Source organism: Ixodes scapularis, unplaced genomic scaffold (genome assembly GCF_016920785.2).
Source record: "Ixodes scapularis isolate PalLabHiFi unplaced genomic scaffold, ASM1692078v2 PGA_scaffold7__128_contigs__length_106722199, whole genome shotgun sequence".
In the NCBI taxonomy this organism is placed as follows: domain Eukaryota; kingdom Metazoa; phylum Arthropoda; class Arachnida; order Ixodida; family Ixodidae; genus Ixodes; species Ixodes scapularis.
Window position 1 is genome coordinate 88164813 of NW_024609882.1, and position 23876 is coordinate 88188688.

Genomic DNA, 23876 nt, shown 5'->3' on the forward strand with positions numbered 1-23876 from the left:
GAGCTTCACGTTCTGGGGCTCAGTGTCGAACCGTTCAAGGGCCAAAGCTTTGAATGCCGTAAAGGTCGTGACCACGGCCACACATTCATCTTGCCATGCGAAGGCGTACGCGGACCCGACCATCTTACAGCGAGCAATCCCAATGAGTTGGCTATCTAGCCATCCCCCTATGCTACCTACTTGCTCTAGAATTTGAAAGAATTCCCTGACGCATACCGTGGTCCCGTCGCCAGTAAACGAGGGAACAAGACCCCCCAGAGCCAACATCCCTGCACCCAGGGCATTCGGCGGAGCCACCGGTGTCTGAGACATCGTCTCGCCTCTCCTTTCGGGTGAGGGCAAAAAGGCCTCACCGTTTTCCTCAGCGATTTAAGTTAGGGGATCCCACCGCTGCCACCAATTGGGTTGTACCAAGGAGGCTCAGGATGCGGCGAATCGGGCTTGCTCGGATGTCCGTCGATGCACACCCTCCTCTTGTGCTCTTGCGCTGGCTCTCCCGTTTCACCGCGCACGTCCCGATCACTTTCCCTTGTTCTTCGCTGCCCGCATCCCAAAAACCCGTCCTCCGCCTTCGACTCGCTTCCCTCCAAGAGAGTCCTCTTTTCCCACGTTCGGCCCGGCTCGCCTCCCTCTCTCCCCGTCCCTCATCGGTTTCCAGTTTTCCCTGACCCCCTTTCTCCATTTCCTGTCCGTGCCCTCCCCGCTCCCATGTGTCACCCCCAACCGCGCGCGTCCGAACTTGCTCGCACCGCGCCGGCGTCTCCAACCACCACCCTGGACGACGTCACAATGTCACATGTGGATAATGGCAGAGGCTGCTGATATGAGCTACTGCGGGCACTTCTGCTCGGCCTAGGCCGAAGTTTAAACCGTCAAGTGATCACGACAAAGTTTGCCCTTGTCTGTCCATTTCAGTATGCTTAAAATATTGCCCTGTGTGGTGGCAAGAACCATCTGCTAGTTATTCTCAATCGGACCGTGGCAAATTGTGATATTTAGCAGAAGGTACACAACTTGGATACTGAAGTGCACAAAAAAAAGAAGAAGAGAGAAGTATCCAAAACAGGCACGCCGAAAGGTTTGCTGAGTTCAACAGGAAATGCCCAACTAGGTACGTCCTACTCCCAATTCCATTTGAACCAAATGTTTTCAGAAGTGAACCTTCTATATAAATACCGAAACCTTAATTTTGGAATTTGTGTGCCAGTTTTGTCTTAGTGTCATTTCCTTGTCAATTTCAAAGTAATGGGTAGCTGTAATGTTGCCGGCAATGTTGGGTGGAAGCAGGCCGCTGTTGGGGGAAGCGGGACTCGGAACACGGTTTTTTGGCAAACTGACAGTTAGTTTCATCCATTGAGCCCACTGAATCCATTGAACTTGTGTCCAAGTTGTCTACAACACTCTCCATATCAATTGGCACAATACACAAATTAAGATATTTATTACCAACATGGCTTAAGTGCCAATTATACTATGCACTTGTTCACTCTCATTTATATTACTGCTCATTGGTTTGGGGTACGACTACTAAAAATAACCTTGAAAAACTACTAGTGCTCCAGAAAAAAGCGATCCGTTCTATCGAGTGTCTAAGTTATAACGATCACACATCTGCTTATTTTAAAAAAAAACATCGCTTGCTTACTATACAACAGTTAATAATGTTCAACCTTACAAAAGCCATCTTTCATTATCTCAAAACTGACACGGAGTCGTTTCACACCCAATTTCCCTTAAGAGAAACTAACTACAACTTAAGACGTGTGGATTATGCTAGAGGTCACACACGTACGAGCTATGGTGAACAAACATTAACACAGCAAATTCCCCAACTTCTAAACATGCATCCTCAAATTCTGGAAATAGCTGAAGCAGTAAATTCAATAGATACGTTAAAAAAAAGAATAAAGGATTATATTTTGAAGCTTGAATAATATATTGGATACAAATGTGTAAACAACCTTGTTTTTTTTGGTTTTTGTTTTTGTTTTTTATTGTTTTTATCTGTGTTGCCGCTCTGAAACCTGTATGGGGCTGGGGACCTTGGTCAGGTGCTATTAAGCACCTTTTGTCCCTGCCACCCCACTTCAAAATGATTAATAAATGAAATGAAATGAAATGAAATGAATCGAGTCAACAGAAAACTTGAGTAACCACGTGTGTATTGCCTCTGCACCATCCGTGCATTTAAGTTTTTGTGAGTCTTGCTGAGGTGTCACCTTGCTAGAAACAACAACACGGTTAGACCTGCAGCCACCTTGGGAGCTACGAGCGAGGCACAATAATGATTACGACAACGTCATGATTACGCAGTGGCAAAGACGGTTTGGCAACGTTTGGAGCGGAGGCGTGAAAGAAAGTCGACTCGCAGGACTCCGCAACATTTGATGTCACCGCACTGGCGCGGATCATGCGGGAACTTCGAACTAGGCATTTGGAAATTGTTTTTTTACTTCACAAATGCTAAATTCCCAAGATTCCAATTTTGAGGGTAATGTCCCGGGATCGTTTTCAATCGTTCTGGAAATTAAAAAAAATATTTTGATGTGTCAGTGCCCCTTTAACATTGCAGTGCTGACGACGAGAAGACTGAGTAACTGCTTTTGAAACAGAAGTCTCTGCCTGCAGGGGAAAGCTGGCTTCGGAAATAAACACAGTTCGCGGAAATCTCGTGTTACGCTCTAATTTGCTGCTCCTCTCGTCCCGTACAAAAGATGTAGCGCATTTGTTACGCCTTATCGAGCTTGGTTCGCTCAATTCAGGGCCGCCATAATGAGATGCAGGCAACGGATGAACGTTGACTTTCCTGCTTTAGGGACGAAAGTCTCTACTAGGTTACATAGGTTACAAGACCGTTCCTCCCTTTAGGGAGAACTAGAGCTACCATTTTTTTCTAAAAGTGCAGGCCACTGGCCATGAGAGCTCGCTGCCCACAGTGCTGACACACGTTTTTGTTATTCTCAGAGTGGCCTCACTCGTATGAATGGCCACAGACGTCCCATTTACACTTTAAAGCAGAGCACTGGTAGTGATCTGTTGCGTCGTTTCTTTTAGAAAATAGAGGGCTCATTTCCAATAAAAATCCAATTTGTTGAATATCAAAGGTGTTCAGAGAGCGGAAAGCCAATATGGCATCTGATGTCTGCTGTAGATGGCCATAGTTCAGTGCTGGAGCAGAATTCGGCTGTCTTTTTGACCATGGTGACCTCTTTCTGTCGAAGGAAACGGTAGACGCACGATATCTGCGCGCACAACGTGAAGTTACCATACTTGACTTTGCGCCGCCTCTTGCCTTCACTTGCTGGGCGCTTCCGAGAGGGTGTCACAACTTGTCGCTCGGTTGCTTTCGCCTGCTTCTTGATCTCAAGGATGGTCCGTACACAAACGCCAAGCAGTTTTCTAACTTCAATGCATGACTCCTCCATAGTGAGGCCGGGCTGGCCTGGCTTGGTGGGCGGTGCGTGTCGCACCTGAACGTGGGCGTTCATTATCAGCTGCCATGCTTCCTGTAGAGGCGCCTTGGCGTAGACGTTGAGGGTGCACCAGACTCTTTTAACGAAGAAGAATTGAAGGAATCGCATTCCGCAGTCTTCACGTTGGGATTCATAACGGAAAACAAAGGCCACCTTCGGATTTGTCAAAACTTGAATTGCAGGGGTTTTCAAAACCCGAATCGCAGGGTTTCTGGTTTTCACCGCTTTCTCTGTTTAACAAACGCAGCGAATGCACGGAACCCGAATGAAAAATCCATCAATGTAACCCTCTTTGGCAGTCAATGTTTTCTAGTGGACCGCTGACTCTGTTTGACTGTACGTCAAGCATGTCTGATTGGCCAAGTTACTCTGATCGACAGTCAAACTCCAGTCACACTCCGCTTGTCGGCTTTCTGGTGGTTTCCTGGTGGCAGTCGGCCGCCGCGAAATGCCATCAAGATGTCTTTGTGGCGATTCTGATTGTACATCGATTGTCTCTGACTGTACGTCAAAAAGCTTTGACGTGCAGACAGACGTACGCTCAAAGGACGTAAAGTTCGTTCGGATACCACTATTTCGTCAAATCTATGAATACGAAGAAAAATCTATGCACGAGAAAACGATTTTGGGACGTGAGCCCATAAAGCTGCTGACGTTAGAGATATGACACGCAACCGACCGACAACCCTGATCAGAAGCCCGCCGGAACGCCGAACACGCCACTTTCGCTTCGCCCATAGAGGCTTCGCCAGCTTCGCCGAGCTTCCATGAACGATCGCTCTCGGCTCGTTTTGTTTGCCCGCTTGCTCCAACCTGTCGATCCTGCGCGGGCTCTACAATGTTTAATGTTTTAGTAGAATTTCTACTCGACAAGACCCAGCCTGTTGTGAGTTCCGACGACGGAAGGGACTTTAGCGGTGTAGTTGAAGACGACAAGGTGTACCAGGGTAGCTAAACTCGTGGAGAAAAACATTCTTCGCTTTCTGACGCAGCGGGAGGAGTGAGCAAAAGAACGCCGCAAAGTTTCCTCCTCCCTGCGCGCGCTCAACATCACTTTTGACAAAAAATCCCCCGCGATCCCTAGGCGGTGCACGAGAGCACGAGACAAAGCGGGAAGGCGAGCGTTCACGCCGCTCGCTGTACGCTGTCTTTGAGCTCTCTAGCGCCGACAATCCCGTCATGCCTCGCCCAGACGAGGAGCCAGGGCAGACAACGAGAGTTCGTCTGCTACGATGTGGCATTCGCACAGCGGAACCGAAAGAAAAAGTTGGTTTTCTGCTTGAAATCACCTCCCGCGGGCCACAAACCCAAACGCGAGCTTGAATTGTAAGCGTCTAATATTTCACGAAGGGAGGAATCGACGACCCGTGTTTTATTTGCAACATTTGAGTCGCTTTGTTGCCGTGCAGACGCTGAAACCTACCAGTGTGTGATGAAAGGCCCAGGACAAACACAGAGGCCGCGAGATCTCGCATCATCTGTGTGCGGGTGAAAAGTGGAACATTTTTCGACAAAGCTCCCACAGCAGAAACCTGTGACGCATTCTTTCAGCGTCAGGGAAGGCTAAACATGGAGACGTTGCCCGAGGCTCACGCACAGTCATATTTGACCGGAAGCTATCTTGCCCCGTCGTATTTTGTTTGAGAAAGCTGTCGTTCTCAATGCCCTTACCAGGGAAATAAAAAGTCTTACGAAACGTATTGTTAGATGTTCCAAAGAACTAGATTTAAGCCGCATCCTTTCAGTGGTTCACTCATAATACTATGCTTAAAATGAAGCAAGCTCTTGCGCGTACAGTGCCATTAATTTTCTCAAGTGTATGCTCTTTTCTAGTCAGCTAGTTTCGGAAACTTCCGCCGTCTGTAGATATCTCTGACAGCCTAGTTTCTTAATTGGAAGTCATCGCAAATATAAGTCACACGTCGCAGCAACCAACGTTTATAGACCGACACGCGGAGCGGCTCTGTTTACCAACACGGCCGGAAGGCCGCGCATGCGCGGTAGCTATGTGGGCAAAAGCAACCCGGCTCTCCGTGTTTTCGCCATTGCGTTGTGTGGCGTGCGCTCGTTGTTGACGTTGTAGGGACGCTTCTAGCTTTATTTGTGAGTCGTGTTTCCTGGCAACGCATGTCGAATGCTATGGCCGACAATTTGAGCTCGCTACCCGAGCCTGAACGGCGGCGGTATCGAGACAAACTGTGAGTGGACGGCGTTGCCTACGAGGATCCGTACGCCGTAAACAAGGCCTGCTGGACTTCCGACGTGAAGTTGCTGCCACCGAAGTCGACGGCTCACGTCGTCGTTTATTTAGTTCTTTCGCTCAGCCGGTTCACGGCCGACACGGAGCAGGCGTACAAGTCTCTCGAGGCCTACGATTACTTCGATTCGGTTTCCGCACTGCCGGCGAAATCAGCAGACTGTGGGTCCGCGGAAGTGTATTTATTAATTAAATAAATGCACACAGCGTCTTCAAGTCAAGGTATGCTATTCTTCCTACTCTCATGACCACAAGGCATGACAAGCAGTAACGCTTTGTCCGTTCTGCTGCCTTGGCGGTAACACGTTACAAGTAACGGCGTTACCAGGAACGCGTTAGTTTTTTCAGTAACGTAGTAACTTACTCGTTACTTTTTTGACACAGTAACTGGTAACGTACGTACGTTACTATTTCAAGTAACGTAGTTTCGTTACTCGTTACTACAATTACACTTCAATTTTTTCCGTGTTTTTAGGCGTCAAGCTATGTTTTTCTTTGCGTTTTTTTCTCGTGAGTATTTGGGTGAAACCGTAAGAAAAGATAGAGTAATTATGTTCAGTTTCTGCATGAACAGAATGTTTCTTGATATATGAGCTTATGCATACCTGTAACGTCGAAACCGTAAAACGTCTTAAATCTTAATTTAAAAAGTAACGCAGAAGTAACGTGCGTTACTTTTTATCGGTAGCGGTAACGCGTTAATTTTATTTTTAGGCAACGTAGCTCAGTAACGCGTACCTTTCATTTGCAAGTAACGAGTAACGTATTTCGTTACTTTTTTTCGGTAACGCCTACAACACTGCCGTTCTGCCGCCGATCCCCTCCTGCTTGGTAGCATGGGCGTAGCGAGCCTCCGACGAGCGCTTGGCCGGTGCTTTGTGCGTGAACACCGTGGCAACAAAATCCGGGTGGTCTCGATCAGACGACGGTTTCCCTGCACATAAGCAAGCCTCGGGACGGAGATTGAAATGGAAGCCGCATTTGCCTCCAAGAAAGTGGTTGCCGCGCAAACGGTCGTTTGCGCGCAAGGTGACCATAATTTTCGATCCACGGATATTATCCACCTTCTATGCCTTTCAGAGTTTGCCGGGAACATGTAGAAGCTCACTCCGCTACTTTTCTTGCACATTTCGGTGAGATTAAGGGCAACACAGCTTCGCGGCATGCTGAAATGCTATGACGCCCATGAGAAACGTGCGCGCTTTTGCCCACACCCCCCGGCTCCGGCGCGATCGCAGCGCCGCCGCAGCGCCGTGACGTCAAGCCCGCGTGTCGGTGTATAGATAAACGATGGCAGCGACTGGCGCTCTCCCATTCCCACCCATCACGTCGAACAAAAAGGCGCTAGTTTCGGTTTGAGGTCGGTACCTTTCTACAACTCCTACGGCGTCAGCACCAGTCTGCACTCGGTGCATTCGGCAAGTTCGTTCGGGGCCTGTTCTCCGTGCAGCATTCCGCGGGTGCAATGCATTAGAACTCTCACAGTGCAAGTCTGGATTCCGGATCGGGAGCTTGTCACTGTCCTCACCCGCGGCAATTGCTTGACAACAGGGGATACGCCGCGTCCTGTCTGGTTCTCCCTTCGTTTTAGTCCTTGTTGTGTTGGCCTATTACACCATGAGGCAATACACGCAAGTCTAAGGGAGAAACACGCAAAAATTGGAAGCTTGTACGCGGTGCTCGAGGGCGAGTATTTTATGACGTGCTGCGATGATTATGACGGGTACTTGGAGATCAGATAGACATCCGTCAAACGTTCGAACATCAATTAAAAAAAAAAATTGCCCGGACGATCACCGATCTTACCGACGTCGCTTGCTTCGGTTGCTAAATAGATGGCACGTTCAGCGACTGAACTGCACGCTCCGAGTTAAAGTTTGACACGGAAGCCCTCGCTGAAGTTCAAAGAAAAAGCTTTCACCATGAAGTACTACGACAAGCGGTTAAAACGATGCGAATTCCCCCAGCAAAGGCCTTCTAACTTATTGTTTGCTGAGCTCTGATGACTCCGAGATCACGGATGACTCCACAATAACTCTCGGTAGCCCTTGTTTCATTAAACACATCACAGTTAACGCCCAACAAAGTTTCCCTCGACCCTCAACCACACAACATTTATTTAAACAAGATTGGTATTCTAACGCGTTTAATATTCTTGCCCACAATATTAACTGTTATTTGCGGAAACACGATAGAAGTTTCATTATCGAGAACAGCCTAAAATTGAGTTTTCCCGTTTCCCCTATAGCATGCATTAAATCGTGTCAAGCGATGACTGCCGGTAGTGCCGCTCGACCCCAGCAATACAGGCCTCTATCCGCGATCTAGCCTGCTAAGAAATCAGTGGTGCCAGTGCTATTGGACATAAATCGTTTATTTGCATCGGTACACCCATACCTGCCGGATGTCGGGACGAGGCGCAGAACCGTACATGCGGCCAATATTGAAGCCGGCTTTCGGCTGAAATTGCCTCGACACTCGCCAAGAAGCAACGCGCTGCTTCGGCGACTCGTTTTGCGTAATTTATTTGTTCAGTCATTTTATTGGGTCCCGGGTGAACTGTGTACACCACAAAAAAGTAATGTACTGTCGTAATTACATCTTGACGAGAAGCAGGCACGTAGCCAGGATTTTGTTTAAGGGGGGGGGGGGGGGGGGGGGGCATGACAAAGTTCTCTATGAGGGGGAGGGGGGAGAGGAGGCCTTAGCAAATGGAAGATTTCGGGTGGGTCTTAATGCCTCCCCCCCCCCCCCCCCCCTGGCTACGTGCCTGACAAGAAGGGGTATTGTAGTTTTACATCTTTATAAAAGGTGCAGTGCATTATTACACGTTTTAAGAAACATGTCTACAAAATCACACATTTTTAAAGGTGTGAGGTTTACATTTTTTTATAAGGTCTATTGCTACACTTATTAGGGGGTTATTTATGGGACACCCCACTTACATGTATAAAGGTGTGAAAACGTTGAATGTGTATGTGTGTGTATGTGTATATACCTCTAACTGAAGAAAATATTGTTCATGTTATTACATCGCGTGCCGATGAAACGATCTGCCGATGACATTTCGTTCGATGAACTGATTTGACCGCCAATGAGTGACGACTGGCAGTAGAATTTCGGGCAAATAATTCTGCCGGCTGCCGGGAGACTCGACCCTACCCGAGAATTACCCCGGTTCTTGTTTGTTTTCCAACATTCTGAATTGTATACCAGCTTATTAGTACCTCTTCGAATATTACAGGAAAAAACGATGGCAGCCGCAAAAACTCTGACAGCCCGACCCACAGTCATGTGAGAGACTGACAGGTGCTCGTCAGTCGCCACCATGCCTTGAAAGCTACCGGTTCCGAAGAACTGGAGCCTCCCAGAGAACTCGTTGTTCCACGGTCATGGTAGACGCGATTGTCCGCCGCCTCGAAGTCCGGGCGCCGAACGAAGCTCGTCGCAGAGTCAACGCGTAAAGGCGCGTTCCCACCGGCGATGCAATCTTGTCGCGCGATAACTTTCATCGCAAAAGCGACCATCGCGGGCAAAAAGCGACGCGATTTGTGCAGTCGCTACTCGACCCGACTTTTTTGCGATGCGATCTCGTCGCGGAGCGGCTGAGCCAATCAGCGGTGCCCCGGAAGTTTGTTTCCATCCGGCGTTTCCTTTTGAGGGAAACGCGGAAAAGTTGGGAAAGTGGGGTCAGTGCATTCGGGCGGGAGGTACAAACATGTCGGCGGCCCCCACAGAGTTCTGCCCAGAGGCCCTAATCAACGCTATCAGAGAATATCCATACCTCTACGATAAGCAGGATCCCGATCATAAAGATCGGGACAAAAAAGAGCAGGCGTGGAAGGCCATCGCTGCAATTTTCGGCATGACAGGTACGTACTTCGCGCTCACCTTTCACTTTACGTTTCCGTGGGACCCAGGCCAATATTGAAATGATTATTGCACTTCTGGCGCCTCTCGTCACCAAAGAGTTCAGCCGCTACAGGAGAGTGTCATGTATGTTGCATGTTAGGTTGGTGTTTTTTTTTTGTTGTTTTTTTTAAATGGCAAGCTTTTATGACGCAGCTATTCCAAAGGCCTGTCGTCCCGCGATCTACCGGGTGTTCACGAAGACGGGACCACCCGCCAGCGGGAGCGCATAAATCGGTGTTTTAACCTATCATTCTAGGATTTAGTACAGTGAAGCCCAAGAACAGTGCTTTTTCCAATGGAAAACAATGCAGTCTTTTTTCCCCGAAACCATACATTATTCTAGGTCACGTTTATTACGACTGAAAAATGGGTGGAATGGAACGCAAATGAAGCTGGCTTATTTAGTATTCCCTTTATTTTGCCAAAATTAACACCACAGAGGCCCAAAACATTATTTCAAGTTTACATGGAAAGTATAGGAAAAACAGTTTTTGTTTTTATTCTTTACTGAGGTAGTCTTTTCAAAATTTTATTTAGAAAATGCACCATACTATTACATCTGCATGCTAAATTACATTGGGATTTGTTAAGAAACCATTTTATGCAGTCCATTTAAAGGCTGACCCACCTCTGAGGTTACCTTGTATTGGAAATACATTTTCATCAGTATTTCCCAGCATGCAGGGGCGCATAAAATTATTTCTGTTAGCCATTACATGTTTATAAAACTTAAACTACTGCACGGACCATTGATAAATTTACCATGATCAGGTTTCAGACAGTTTACACATCATTGTGAAAATAATATACCTCCTTGAAGCAGCAATGTCACGTTTTTTGTTTCAGCATTCAACGTACAACAAAAATTTAAAAACTTGAAAGACGTCTACGGCAACATAAAGAGGACTATCAAAACAAAATCAAAAAGCGGTGCGGGTCTCTCAGACATTCCATTATTAAAGTGGCCACACTGGGAAGCAATGATGGCAATAGTGGAGCCACGGTCAGAGCCTGCACTGTAAGTATTAGCAATCCGTGCTTTTTGATGCATGCTGTGAAAATATCTGATAGCAGAGATTCATGTGTTCATTTCGGTTGTCAATGTGCAATTGCCTCTACATAACTATATGCATTTTCCCCCAGTGTCTACTGCAGCTTGCAGTATGAAGATGCAAGCTCAGGGTAAGCAGCAATTAACATGACTGGGAATCAAACCCTCAAACTGGGAATCCGTAGGCTGGCACTTTGCCTCGGAGCCACCGAGGTGGCTAACTTGGCATTCTTGCATCCCTGCGTTAAAAAAGCGAGTGCTTCTTCCAGCAGCATTATTCTGCTGGCGTTTAGCCATTGTCAGATTTCCGTTATTGCAGACTGCATTCTAGAGCAGAAACTTGTGCTGTGGAGCCAATATTTTTGTGGCTGGGGCCTGTCTCTTGTACTTCTTGTGGTGCACACAAGAACATTAATGACTGTCATGAAGTGGAAATTCTCGTAACATTTATTATCAACCTCTTCACAATAATGCTTTCATAAGTTATTAATTTCAAGAATATTTAACATGCGAATGAGATGAAAAAAAAAAAGATATGCAAACTCAAACATGCAAAACACACAACCAAAGGACATTACCACAAAATCTAGAACTCGAAGAACACACACGGAAGCAATAAACGTCAGCACCAGTGCCACAATGGCTGGAAATTTCTTTTATAATTAAATATTTCAAGGGAAAACTTGTGCAAAGAAGCGAGTACGATTATTACCTTAGATGAATCATAGAAAACAAGGATGATGCAAGCAAGAAGGGCAAAAAGAGTGAACACTACACATTAAACATTAATCGGTGGAATTGCAGTTCAGCAAGCAGCCAGCTGCCACAAGCACCACTGGCAGTTGCCTCAACCGCAGGCCATGGCTTTGATGAGTCACCTGGTCATGAGTAAGAGAAAATCCAGATCGCCTCAATAACCAACATGATATGCACTCTACGGAGTATTGGTTAGAACTGCAGCATTTACCATGCTGGTGTGCATACACACTTTACGTCTTCAGTAACATGTTTTGAGTTCTTAAATAATCATATTAATTAAAGTCATAACTACTATTAAATTGGAAGATTTTATTTAAAATCACCAAACTACTCTTGCCCCTATGCCGTAAGTTGAACTAAAAATCTAAAAACAATTTAGTATTAATTATGCTCTAATAATGTTGCTCTTGCACCTGTAGCTCCCCCAGAGATATGACGCCTCCATCACCATCTGAGGACCAAGCAGCTGATGGGTAGGTATAATTTTTTGTTTTAACAAGGCTGAAACAAACATGTTTGAGAGAAGCATTTTCTTGTGTAACAGAAAATGACTGGTTCTTTCTACAGGCTGCAGATGTCACAGAAGCGGCGCAAAAGGTATGCATTGTCACGCTATGTGTTTTCCGTCTTTATTACAATTGATACATACCATTCTTACGTAAGGAAGCGAACTGCAAGTTGCATTTTGGGAATGCATGATATCAACGATTTTGCATCTTCAGTTACATGTTGCAAAAGTAAATATTCCTTTTGCAGGGATGCAGGAGACAAGAGGCAACAAGACCTGGCAGAGGCCTGTCTCGGACACCTGAGTGCATTAAGAGCGCACCGAACGGAAGTTAAAAAAGACGACATTTTTTATTTCTGTATGCGCTTGGACTGCCGGCTTAGGGCGCTACCCAAAGCGAAGGCGCAGGACATCATGCACCAGCTCGAAAATGCTATGTGGGATGTCGAGAAGGAGTGTAGTGATTTGGTATAAGTAATCACAGTTTCTGAAGTCTGGATTCCGATCGAGAAAAGAAAACCCGGCTTTTCTGCCCGCATAAAAAATCTATACATCGCAGAAAACTAAAATTGCACCACAATGTAACAATGGCCGTCCCAGATATTATTAGAAAGTTTGAGAAAATTACGTTACTTGCATCCTATGAAAAAAAGAGTCTACTAAGCCTAATATTTGCAAAATTTTCGGGGACTTTGTGGGGCTTATTTGGGCGAGAAAGCTTGATAGCAAGGAAAAATATAAGATTATCTCGTACAAAAGCTTTCTCGCCAAAATAAACTCTACAAAGTGTATATCTTATGAAAGATCAGTTTCACAGTTTCAAGCAATTTGTATTTTTTTTTTCTGACACGTGAGCTCTGCTGAGCGGAGTTCAAGCATAACCCTAACTGAAGGCTCATCAGACATTATCAATTTCCCTCTTTATGTGGTGATAAATGTCAACTTAATAAGAGTAGTTGTTATTTATTAAAATATCTGTTGCAAACACATAAAGCACAATTTTTATAGCAACAAAGATATTATGTAAGAACTACTATATGCAGCATATGAATTATGTGCGAAGCATGCTTTTTCTTGCGGTGACAAGGAAAACTTTAATCCTGATGTTGCAACATTGTTCCAGAGTTCCTTTGCAGCCATGTGGCTGTCTGCAATATCTCAGTGCAATATTTTGATGCTTGGTAGCACACTCTCAGCGACACAAACCTCGAGGGCAATTTCTTTTCTGGCGATGTGCATAATCTGGTATCAAGAAGAACAGTTGAGGCAGCGGAAACCCAGAACCAATTCCACACCTTGGTGGGGGAATAGGGGAAGTGTCTTGAAGATGTGAATATCTACTCCGAAAGATAACAGATGCAGCGTTTACTATTTTACTTGTTAAAGATTTTGACTGCATATATAGGAATGTTTTCTTTTAACTAAGCTTGTTTTGAAACCCCTTGTTACTCAAGAATATGATTATTGTTACCTTGTACTTCGCAGGAAAGGGAACATGAGACAAAAGTTACCTTTGTGAAATAAAGATTATTGTAGAATTCAGTGTACCTTTTCTTTACTTTGGGGTAAAGGAGATCCTGTCGTCCTGCCAAGTGACTGCGCCGGCGTTCAGAAAGTGGTGCGAGAGCTTGCTGCGCATGGTTCGAGCATACCTTGAAGGAAACATCATTACACCATATTGTTTCTTCTAGATCATTCTGCTAATGATGTTGCGAGTCATGAAAACCCTTAATTATATTATTGTTAACAGCCTGCAGTACACTATAAACACCAGTAGTCAAACCATTTGCATTTCTGAGAATTTAACAGCAAGAAAGGGAGGCATGTGGAAGATTTTGTGTAACTGTGAGACAAGGAGGAATATCTTGTCTCTGATACCATAATTCTGCGAAAATAAACGAGTTTTATACTTGCTTTCACAATCACTTGGTGAACTGTGGAGGCTGTGGCCCTCGCGACCCAATAACTGTGCCTGAGAAAGGCACATGATAACACTCCATGGTTGAGGCCACGGGGGCCTTGTAGCGCCATGGCCATTGGCGATTGCAGCCGTATAATCAACCGTTTCAGCTCATAACATTGCACTGGGCCCTGGCATTAGCACCCGTCACAAATTCATGGGTAAATTGAGCGTATGGTTGTCTTATGAACCGTTCTGAAGGAGCTTGCTATTGTAGTGGGCGGCAATATGTTGCGGTGAGGCACGTTAATTTGAAGTTGGTTGGTTGGTTTTGCAGCAGACAACAGCTGGTTTCTCGCCTCACATTGAGCGCACTGATACAACCCGTGACGAGGTGTCACGTGCCTCGCTCCGACACTCTTAATGGGTGGCCGTAGCCTCCACAGTTCGCCAAGTTATTGTGAAACGGAGTGTAGATCATTCCATTCCCTTTCTATCATTATCTATGGTCGAGCAAGAATCACCCACATACTGGTTCGGGTTGCAGCCGACTGGTGGTGTGGCCGCCAAGGCACCTCCTTTTGGCTTGTCTGACCTCCAGCTTCCATCTTTGACCCGTCCTTCCCAGTCCTCAGAGTCCGCCAAACCTACTGGGCAGTAGGATGCAGCGGAGACTGCGGACTGCTTCAGCATAAAATTATGGAGTGCAACGCATGCCGCAATAATCCTGTTAATGTTTTGGTCGTTGGCCCTGAACGGTCGTCGCAGGATCCTCCACTTCTATGCCAAAATCCCAAAGGCAGTTTCTACCACCCTGCGGGCTCTACTTAGCCTGTAGTTGAAGATCCTTTGTTCGCGTACTTCAGCCTTCCGTGCGGCTGCAGCTGCGTCCGGGTCTGCGCCTGGAGGTGGGGCTGGGTCTTTCTGCAAGGCTGTATAAAGTAACATGAGTAGTGCAATGTTACTGCTCTGCAATAATTTGTGTTTGCAAAAGCATTTATGGCTATGATAGGTTAACCATATTGTAAACAGCACGCCAAAGTTAGCACAACTAAGCCTATGCGGATGCCTGGTTTAACTTTGAAAAAAGAAAGGCTATCATCAAAGCTATGTACTACGTGGTGAAAAGGGCTAATGTGGAGTACCAACCTAGCTGAAAGCCTTTGTGTCCCCCAATTCACTGTTAAAGGGATGCTGAACCGAAATATGGATTCCACAAAGCATGGCGGCAAAAGCGCGCAACAGGATGCCAGAAGCATCAAAACACCACTCATACGATATATCGAATGAATGACCGTATTTTTCAAGAAAAGGAAGCGCATTTGACAGATATGTTTACATCTTGTTTCTTCGAAAAGGAGAGGGAACAGCCTCACATCCTCTCCGCTTCGCCGCCTTGAGAGGGTGAAACGAAGAGAGGAGGAAACGAGATATCTTGATGTCACGCGCCTTGTCGGCCTGGTTCAGTCTGAACCTTTTTTTCCAAAAATATGGCCGTCAATTTGAGATATCGCCTTACGAGTAGTGTTGTAGGGATTGCATTGTCCCGCCTACAGCTCCTGCATTGTTTTCAAATTTCGGTTCACCATCCCTTTAACATCTGCAATAATGTAAGTGCTCGTATGCTTGTACCCAGGGATGGGCAAAATACATGCAAATATGCATCGAAATACAAATACAAAATACTTTGTCAAAAATGTATTTAATTACATTTCCAAAAAAGCATTTAAGTACAAGATACAAATACAACCAAATGTATTTGGTCTCCTTCAAATACTTTTCCAAATACATTGCTCAAGATTTGCGTCAGCCACTTCAGGGCACCTGCAACGGGTTTCTGGGTATCTCATTTCAATTTTGCATCGCACACTCGGGAGTTAGTGTGCGAAGCTCTAGTAACGTAACAGAAATATAACCGCAAAAAAAATGTAATCAGCTTGGACGTAATAGGTGAAAAAGTGCAGAGCTTCAAGCAGCTTTTTTTGTCGATTACATTTTGGTATAGACCAACAAAGAACCGAGACGACCAAGACGCGCAGCACTAGCTAGAGAATTTTTTTACTGTTGCAACTCGCACCAGTTACAAAAATTTGGACGACCCGCACATTTAGAATGTTCCAGGCAAAAATATGGATGGAAATGAGGCTGGAGAGCACCACAAGTTGTCACAGGCACTTAGTTAGCCAGTCTGCCGGTGAACGTCGATTTCGTCACTATTCCTGCCCTGTACTAGCACCGTAATTAGAAAGTCAATAAACGCTTGTGCTTGATTGAGAGACACTGCATTCGGTGCAGAACGTAGTTTTCTTCCTACTCTGGACAGTGACAATAAATTTGAGGGATGTATTTTCACCCACAAAATTGTATTTAATTACAATTGTATTTGAAATACTCACGTTTTAGTATTTAAATGCACACGTCAAATACATTACCCAATTTTTAATTAACTAAAAGTGCAAAATACACAAAGTATTTGAAATACGTATTTCAAATACTTGTATTTGAAATACTGCCCATTCCTGCTTGTACCTAAGGCCTATACGTACCATATTCTGTGCACCAGGACCATAGTTTATCTGCCTGTAAGCCACGCGCATGCGGGGCATACCTGCAGAAAACGGTGGCAAATGAAATGCATGGGGAGGTGGCAGACCTTTTTTTTTCTAGGTTTATTACATGACCTCTACGATTGTGAGGATGTGGTCCCACTTCTGTTTTGACTGAAACGAAATTGTCTATACAAAATGAAAATGCACTTTGGATCGATCAACACTCGTAATATAAAAGGTGCATTAGCAATTTCGTTGCTTTCAGTCGCTAATATGGTCCTTCTTTGAAGCAAAATTAAAATTCCAAAATGCAGCGCACTTACCTTTTCTTGAAAAGGGCCGCATCATGTACGTTTTTAGAGGAAATGCCTCGTCACCAACAATATAAGGGAGAGGACCCTCTATCCCAACGTTCTGGTCTTGTGGCATGCCCATCTGGCTTTGTAGCAGCCGCTCTTGGAGCTTGCACCTTGAGAATATGCCTCCGTCGCTCTCGCTCCCATGATGGCCAAGTTCTACATACAGAAACCTAAACAAAAATAGAAGGAAATAAAAAGGACTTGCTTCAGTTTGTCGTTTATGTTAAGGTCTATCTTTTGCTTTGCCCTATTCTCTGCAAACTGCATGAAATGACCCACACATCCTTGCTGTGTTTTTTTTTATGTGAAACCTTTGGCATAGTAAAAAGAAATGGACCGAGTGTGATCATGCACAGTGACAGTTAAGGCAAGGTAGATTGTGGTCCTATTTTAGTGAACATGCTTTCTTTACTTTGATCAGTGAACGTAACCCTCGAAATGCACCTGGGAGTCTATTCTATATGTGCTTAGCAGGTGACACTTCTTCATTCCAGGAGGCATCGCAGCGCATCCCACTTAAAAATTCCCATCAGGTTCCAATTGTAATTTTTCCGTTGGTACCAATTAGGTTTCTGGACAACAAATTGGACACTCCATTGAGAACTAACAGGAACCAATTGGAACCCATTGAGGTTTCAAGTGGAAAAGTAATTCAAATTGGTGAGACCCACTCGCCAGAGTGCTTCCTACTGGAACCTACTAAAACCAAGTGGTTCTGATTAATACCTGCTGGAAGTCCAATTGGATGTAATGGGAATTTTTAGCAGGGATACCCAAATTGTCACTCATGGTGTATGGTGCACAAGAATTGAGTAACTTAAAAGAAGCAGTGCACAATTCTTAAACAACACAATAGTTGTCCTGAACCTCTTAATAAAGAGGTACAGATGATGCTGACTGATATTACCTAAAGTTGCAAAATGGAGAGGTGTACTTACCTATAATGTGCGTCACTAACGGCAAGCATGGATTTGCTGAACGTGCCTTTATAATTTCTGTCAAGGCTGCCAGATTTTGGGGGGCATTCTACAGTAACATGCTTCCCGTCAATGGCTCCCAGGCTGTGAGGAAAATTCCAACGTTCCTCAAAATCGGCAGCAACCTGCATAACGAGATTTAAAAAAAAGTTCACTTTTCCAAGAAATACATAGTAAGCATGCTCATCTCTCCTGGTTTTCTTTTTCTTTTCTAAGGGTACAGAAATAAACAATGCAAGCGAATCGTGACAGGAATGGTAAGCGTGACCACAAAAAGCATTTGCTGTTTTTCACCCATACAGGTCTGCGTGTGTTTTCTAGATTTTCCATTGCCAGACTTGAACAGTTGCAGTATACCACATATACTCTGGTAGGCTAGCAAACACTTTGGCCTTCTCCAACTTGAAATAACTGTATAAGAAATGTTTCTTTACAGTTGTACCTTAGTACAGTCACGGCGAGTGCGGACAAGAGTGCTGCGCCACTGTGATTCGGCATGTTCCTCCAATGTGTTTGGAGTTTAATTTGATGCGCCTTGCATTTCTTATTAGGACTAACCCGGGCTTTCCAAAGTCATATTTGGGGGTTTTACGAGCCAAACCAATGACGGGCGACTGGCATGCCCCAGCGGAGGATTGAGGATTAATTTGGACCGCCTGGAGATCTTTTGACGTGCAACCGAAAGCTCGGTTACACAGCGCCTTCTCCGCAATAAGCCTCTGTCAGAATGCGGGCACATCGGCCGGGATTTAAAGCCACCACCTGGGGATCCGTAGGCCGGCGCTTTGCCTCGGAGCCACCGAAGCGGCCCGTGCTTTCCGCTAACTTAGTTATAAATTGGCATGTAATATTGGCACCAGCGAAAGCACATTCGTTGCATGATCACGTTGAGTTAAGCAGCACTCTCGTTTACAGGTTTCTTTTTGCACCCTTGTCTCGGGGCAGGGCCAGCTGGTACCTCTGATGTGCTCGGTCGTTTCAACTTATGTTGTCTATGACTGTACACTCCATGATAGTCACCTTTCACTGCCCCACCTTAAGCATCTCTCGTTGGTCTGCAGAGGCCAAATACACTTAATGCTTTTAGGCTCGTGATCGTAGCAAGACCTCGTAACATACCCTGAGCCACTCGTCAGCTGTCTGCGGGCAGGTCAGGTACACGGGCTGTAGTATGTCCCATAGTGCATCGCAGACGTCGGACACCACGCGGCATGCAGTTGACCTGCCCACCAGAAAGTTGAACGTCACCATCCTCAACGTGAGGCCGGCTGCGAGGAACCTGCGAAGGCAAATGTAATGCATGAAACAAGCAGTTCATAACCTGACTCACTGAACATGTATACAGTAATTATTTCCACATGGAAAAGCCGTTGTATTAGTACAAGTTTGTAAAGGGAACATCCAAATGTTACCTCCGCTATTCACACATTGTGTATTAATGTAGACCCACAAAAAGTGCACTGTAGTGTGTTAGAAAAGTCGAGAGGGAAAATCGTTACGCAAGTAATTCTGGTGATATTAATGAGACAGCCCAGCTTTTCACTTCGGTCAGCTATAGATGAGGTTCCCATGTGAGCACGATGAATGATAACTCCCAGAAACGTCCTTCTCATGAAGGCTGCTGTGAAGGGGCGCAAAAGGCAACAGGTGAAACAAATCACTGAGCGCTTGCGGCACAGACGCAGCGGCTTGTTTCTGCCGCACATCAGCTCTCATATAGCCGCTAAAGTGGCTTTCTTTCTTTCTTTTTTTTTTCTGTATTGACGAATTACCTCAGGGTCAAAGCCAAACGATCAGCCGCAGAAATCGCCTTCCGGTAGTTGGTGTCTTTTTTCCCTATTCTCTCAGTCAACAGCCCTAGGAGGGTGTCGAACGCCTGCGGCGGCATTCTAAGGAAGCTAAAAGAAAATACGAATGTAAGCATGTGACAGGTAGTTAACACGAAGTAAAGAGAAAAACTCACTCGCGGTAATATTCCACGTCCCGCGCTCCGAGCTCGGGAAGGAGCCGACCTGCGTGGCCAGCGACTTCCCGAGAACGCAGGCTAGGGCGCACCCACCATCGCCGCTTTTTTCTCTGCTGCCTTGCCACCGTCGACGCCGTCAACGCAGACACAGAAGCTAAGATTGCAACAACTTCCTCCTCTTCGCTTAGCCGGTCGTCCATGGTCGCAAGAGTACGCGAAAGTCTACGCGAAAACGAAAATGAAAGAACGGGATGGCGGGAACAGCAGACCGGCGACGGCTCCCGAGAAATATCGTTCAGAGCGAGAGCAGGCGAGAGTTTTCGAGAAGCAACCATGGAGCAACTCGCTCATCGCTCGCGCCGGTGTGAACATCTGAACATCGCGCGATGCGATCTAGTAGCATCGCGCGACTAGATCGCATCGCCGGTGGGAATGCACTTTAACGGCTTCCTGTAGCCAGTACTGTCGCCGAAAGTCGTCGTCGGGGAGTTGAAAGGCGTCCCCGGTGGTCTCGGTAGCGACGCCGACTATGGCGGAAGATAAGCTCGGCCGCAGCATACGGCACCGCCATGTTGACAAAGTTTAACTTCGCCTCGATCCGAAGCGAAGATCTCGAGCTCAAACCACGGCTCTCGCAAAGTTCGGAAACGTCACTTTGACGTCAGCGACAACTTCGACAAACGAGGTTTCTTTTTAACACAAACTTTGGAGGGATTTGGAGCGTCAGCCGGTCGCCTAGGAACAATCTGCAAAGTATTGATTTTAGCTTGGCATAGGGATCTAGGGACAAACGGGCGCTACGTCATCGGCGAAGCCGTTCCATCAGCGGGCTCCTAGCGCCCCTCACGCGCTGCACACGCGCCTCGATGAACTTCGCTACATTCTGCCTCTCTCAAAGAAATGAGCGTTCGAATGATTGACACCTCACTCGGCGCGACGTCAGCGTCGCGAGAGTCCAATTAGCGCGTTCCGCAAACTTTGGGCACAAAGTTGTGCTTGACTAGTTTAGCGACCCAGGTCTACTGGGCCGGAGACGCGCGAACAAAAGGATCGTTCTACGACGCGAAAGTACTCTACATGGCAGGCGAGTAGAACTGAAGTACGGCGAGTGATGTACGAGTGCTTTGCATAACATGCTGAAGGCTTAACTGCATATGCAGCCGAAGTATTCTTTAGAGCGATGCGCTCATTGTCGGAATCTCGCGCTGCAATACTAAAATGCTCCTGACTCGGTCCGAGAAGTTTGGGCTAGAAAGTTTATACCTTTCTATCTGGCATGGGCTATTGGCCTTACCGCTGTGTCGCACCTCATTATTATTGTTTCATGAAGAGTGCAGACAAAAAGCATCCACGAGCGTGGTTCAGATATGTCTGCTGCTCGCGTTCGTCCGTGGAAGCCAGGGCTGTCTGTCGTGGCATGCATGCTTGCTCTCTAGCTACAACGGAGTCGCATAGGTTTTGTGAATTAAAGTGTATACGGTCGTCCCGAAAGGTTCAGACATCGAGGGCGTTTCTTCGAAACATGCTTACGGTGCATGTGGTCCCGTTTGTAAACGAATGTCCCTTTTGCCCAAAAAACGCAAATTTCAAAGGGGGAAAAAAAAACAAAGGACGGGTACACACTTTTCCTGATTTTTGATGTCATGAATTATACTCATTTCAAGGATTTGTGAACCGTTTCACAGCCATGCAAGATGGCCACCTCGGCTTGTGAACCGTTTCATAGCCATCCAAGATTGCCACATCGGAATTTGAGCTTTATATAAAGAGTAAAGCTATGCGCACTCCGGAGTGCACTTTGGACGGAAATGGCTATACGCACTCCGCTAAACTCGTATAAAACGAATGGTCAAATCAAGTTTCCTAAGCGATGACATAGTATAGGGGTTAATGTGTCCGCTTTGTACGCAAGGGGACGCAGGTTCGATCCGCGGTGGACCTTCTTTTTTTTTTTTCTCGAACATTTTGTTTTGACGAGGCATTTGGCGATATTTATGAGTACGTATAGCTTTACTCTTATATAAATGTTGCCCTTGTTGATGAAATTCCCTTGGCTGTGGCAGTCAGACGTCATCTGATGGACCATCAGGGCACGTTCCACCAAGGCTGCTGACTGGCAGTCAGTGGCCCAAATTACGTATCTTGATGGAATTTTCAATAGGAAGTATTCACTGGCGGCCATAGCTGTGTGCGCGAATGCTGAGCGCGTGCTGACGGCGAGCTTCCACAGTTCTTTTGCAACGTGCATTCCTCATCATCAAGAGTGCCGGTCTTAGCACCCTATTGATGTGAGTTTGTTCTGAGCATGCGCTCTAAACAGCACCCACAAATATGGCGTCCAGTGAATACTTCCTATAGGGTGTATTTAATTCGCGTAAGAGGGTTATCACTCCAAAACCAACAACCATATTAGCGACTCCAGCGGACCATAGTGGTGCGCTGGTCAAGTGAGAGAGACAGAAAAAGAAAACGACGTTTTAATAGTACACCCTCAGAAAAAAAAGGTGTATTATTACACCCATTGTCCCATATAATACACCCAAAATTTCAATTCGACGTACAGCGCCCCATAATCGAACAGGCGGCCCCAAAGTTTACGAGGGGCTTGATAGCCGTGTGGTACAACTTATTAACATAGCTGATGTACGTATTATTGACTACAAAAAAGATTATCGGAGTTTTCTTGGCCGTACTGCAAAAGCTCCGTATTTTCTTTCTTTTGCCTTTGATACCTACTTTAGCAATTTAATAAGTTATATCGCACCGTTATCAAGCCCCTGGTAAAATTTGGTGCCGTCTGTTCGACTATAGGGTGCTCTACGGTCGAAATGAAGTTTTGGGGTGTATTATATGGGACCAAAGGGTGTAAGGTGATACCTTTTTTTTAGAGTGTAAGTGGTTAGCCTAACATTTATGTGTTGGCTTTGTTGCTCACATACAACCTCACTCATACATATTCACATTCACACATATTGTCCTATTCAGAACTTATGTGCGCTCCAAAGTACGCAATTACATCGGGAGCATCGTTCGGTTAAGAAGATTGTCACAAATGTGTAAGCAGAGTCGTCGATTTTAAGAAGTCGAGTAGTAAGCGCTGCGCTTTTTCACGGTGTGATCCTGAACCGCTAGGAAACGTCAGGTCATGTGCAGCTGCATGTGCCACGGCGATCGCCCGGAGACGCTGAAAAAGTGTATCTCGTTGTGGTTGAAAGTTTGGGCACTCCAGAAGCAGGTGATCTTGGTCGCAGTGAACGCACACGTTGAGCAAAGCGGAGACTGCGTGACTCCCATCATGTATAACCACGCGAGTGCCCTAGCACTTGTACGTAATCTGAACAGGGTTGTAGCTTCCAGGCGCGATAGTCCTCTCGTTATGCATGGGTAGTGAGTATCTGTATCTAGATGCAGAGACGCAATGTGTCGGCGAACAGCTGCTCTATGTTGGCGAGGGTCGTCAGGTGGTTCGAGCGTGGGGGTCCGATGATGAGTTTGTGCGGCTAACCGATCAGCAGCTTCATTACTTTAATCCCAATGTGCGACGGGACCCACTGAAACTGCACCACGAATCCGTTTGCTTCCATATGTTGGAGGGTAATTCTAGCACTGCTGGTTGTCGTTTCGGTACACATGAGAAGTCGTCGAAGAGCAGATCGGGAGTCTGTGATCACCACTACGTTTCTAACATGGTAACGGCTTAGTGCGACGAGTGCCTCTGGGATTGCAACAACTTCAGCTGTGGTCGAAGAGACCATGCAGTGAAATTCGTTATTCCATTCGCACTGCTGTTCAGGGGTGACAAAAGCAGCTGAACTGCTTCGTAATGATGCATTCACTGAGCCATCTGTGTAAACTTGAAGGAAGTCTGGATAGGTCACAGAAAGGTGGTCTTCTGTGAGAGCCTTGGCCACAGCTTGTGAAGTTCTGCTTTTAGAGTGTAACTTTGAAATAGCCTCTCTGCAGATTGGCCCTTTTTCCATCCAAGGGGCCAGCCGCAGCGCTGTTGGAACAACGGGAACTGATGGGCGCCATCGTAGTGATTGTAGGGTGTGAAAGCATGATTTGAAGTGTGAGTAGCTCTTGTTGTGTAGCCTCTGAAGGAGTCTCCGTCCCGCAGGCGTTTCGAGAAGACGAAGGAGCTGAATAAGAAGTTTCTCAGTAGCCT

The 23876-nt window shown here is 46.1% G+C and overlaps 1 protein-coding gene across 1 annotated transcript; it reads right to left on the bottom strand.

Annotated features, from left to right (window-relative positions):
• Positions 1-10072: 10072 nt before the first annotated feature.
• LOC115328245 lies at positions 10073-20176 on the bottom strand. The gene is made up of 8 exons (XM_042286200.1): positions 19518-20176; positions 18865-19024; positions 17707-17870; positions 16733-16938; positions 16407-16468; positions 14393-14792; positions 13509-13612; positions 10073-11571 (listed from the first exon to the last, which is right to left on the bottom strand). The coding sequence occupies exons 1-6, from the start codon at positions 19667-19669 to the stop codon at positions 14688-14690; spliced, it is 849 nt and encodes a 282-aa protein (XP_042142134.1). The 5' UTR covers positions 19670-20176; the 3' UTR covers positions 10073-11571; positions 13509-13612; positions 14393-14687.
• Positions 20177-23876: the final 3700 nt, after the last annotated feature.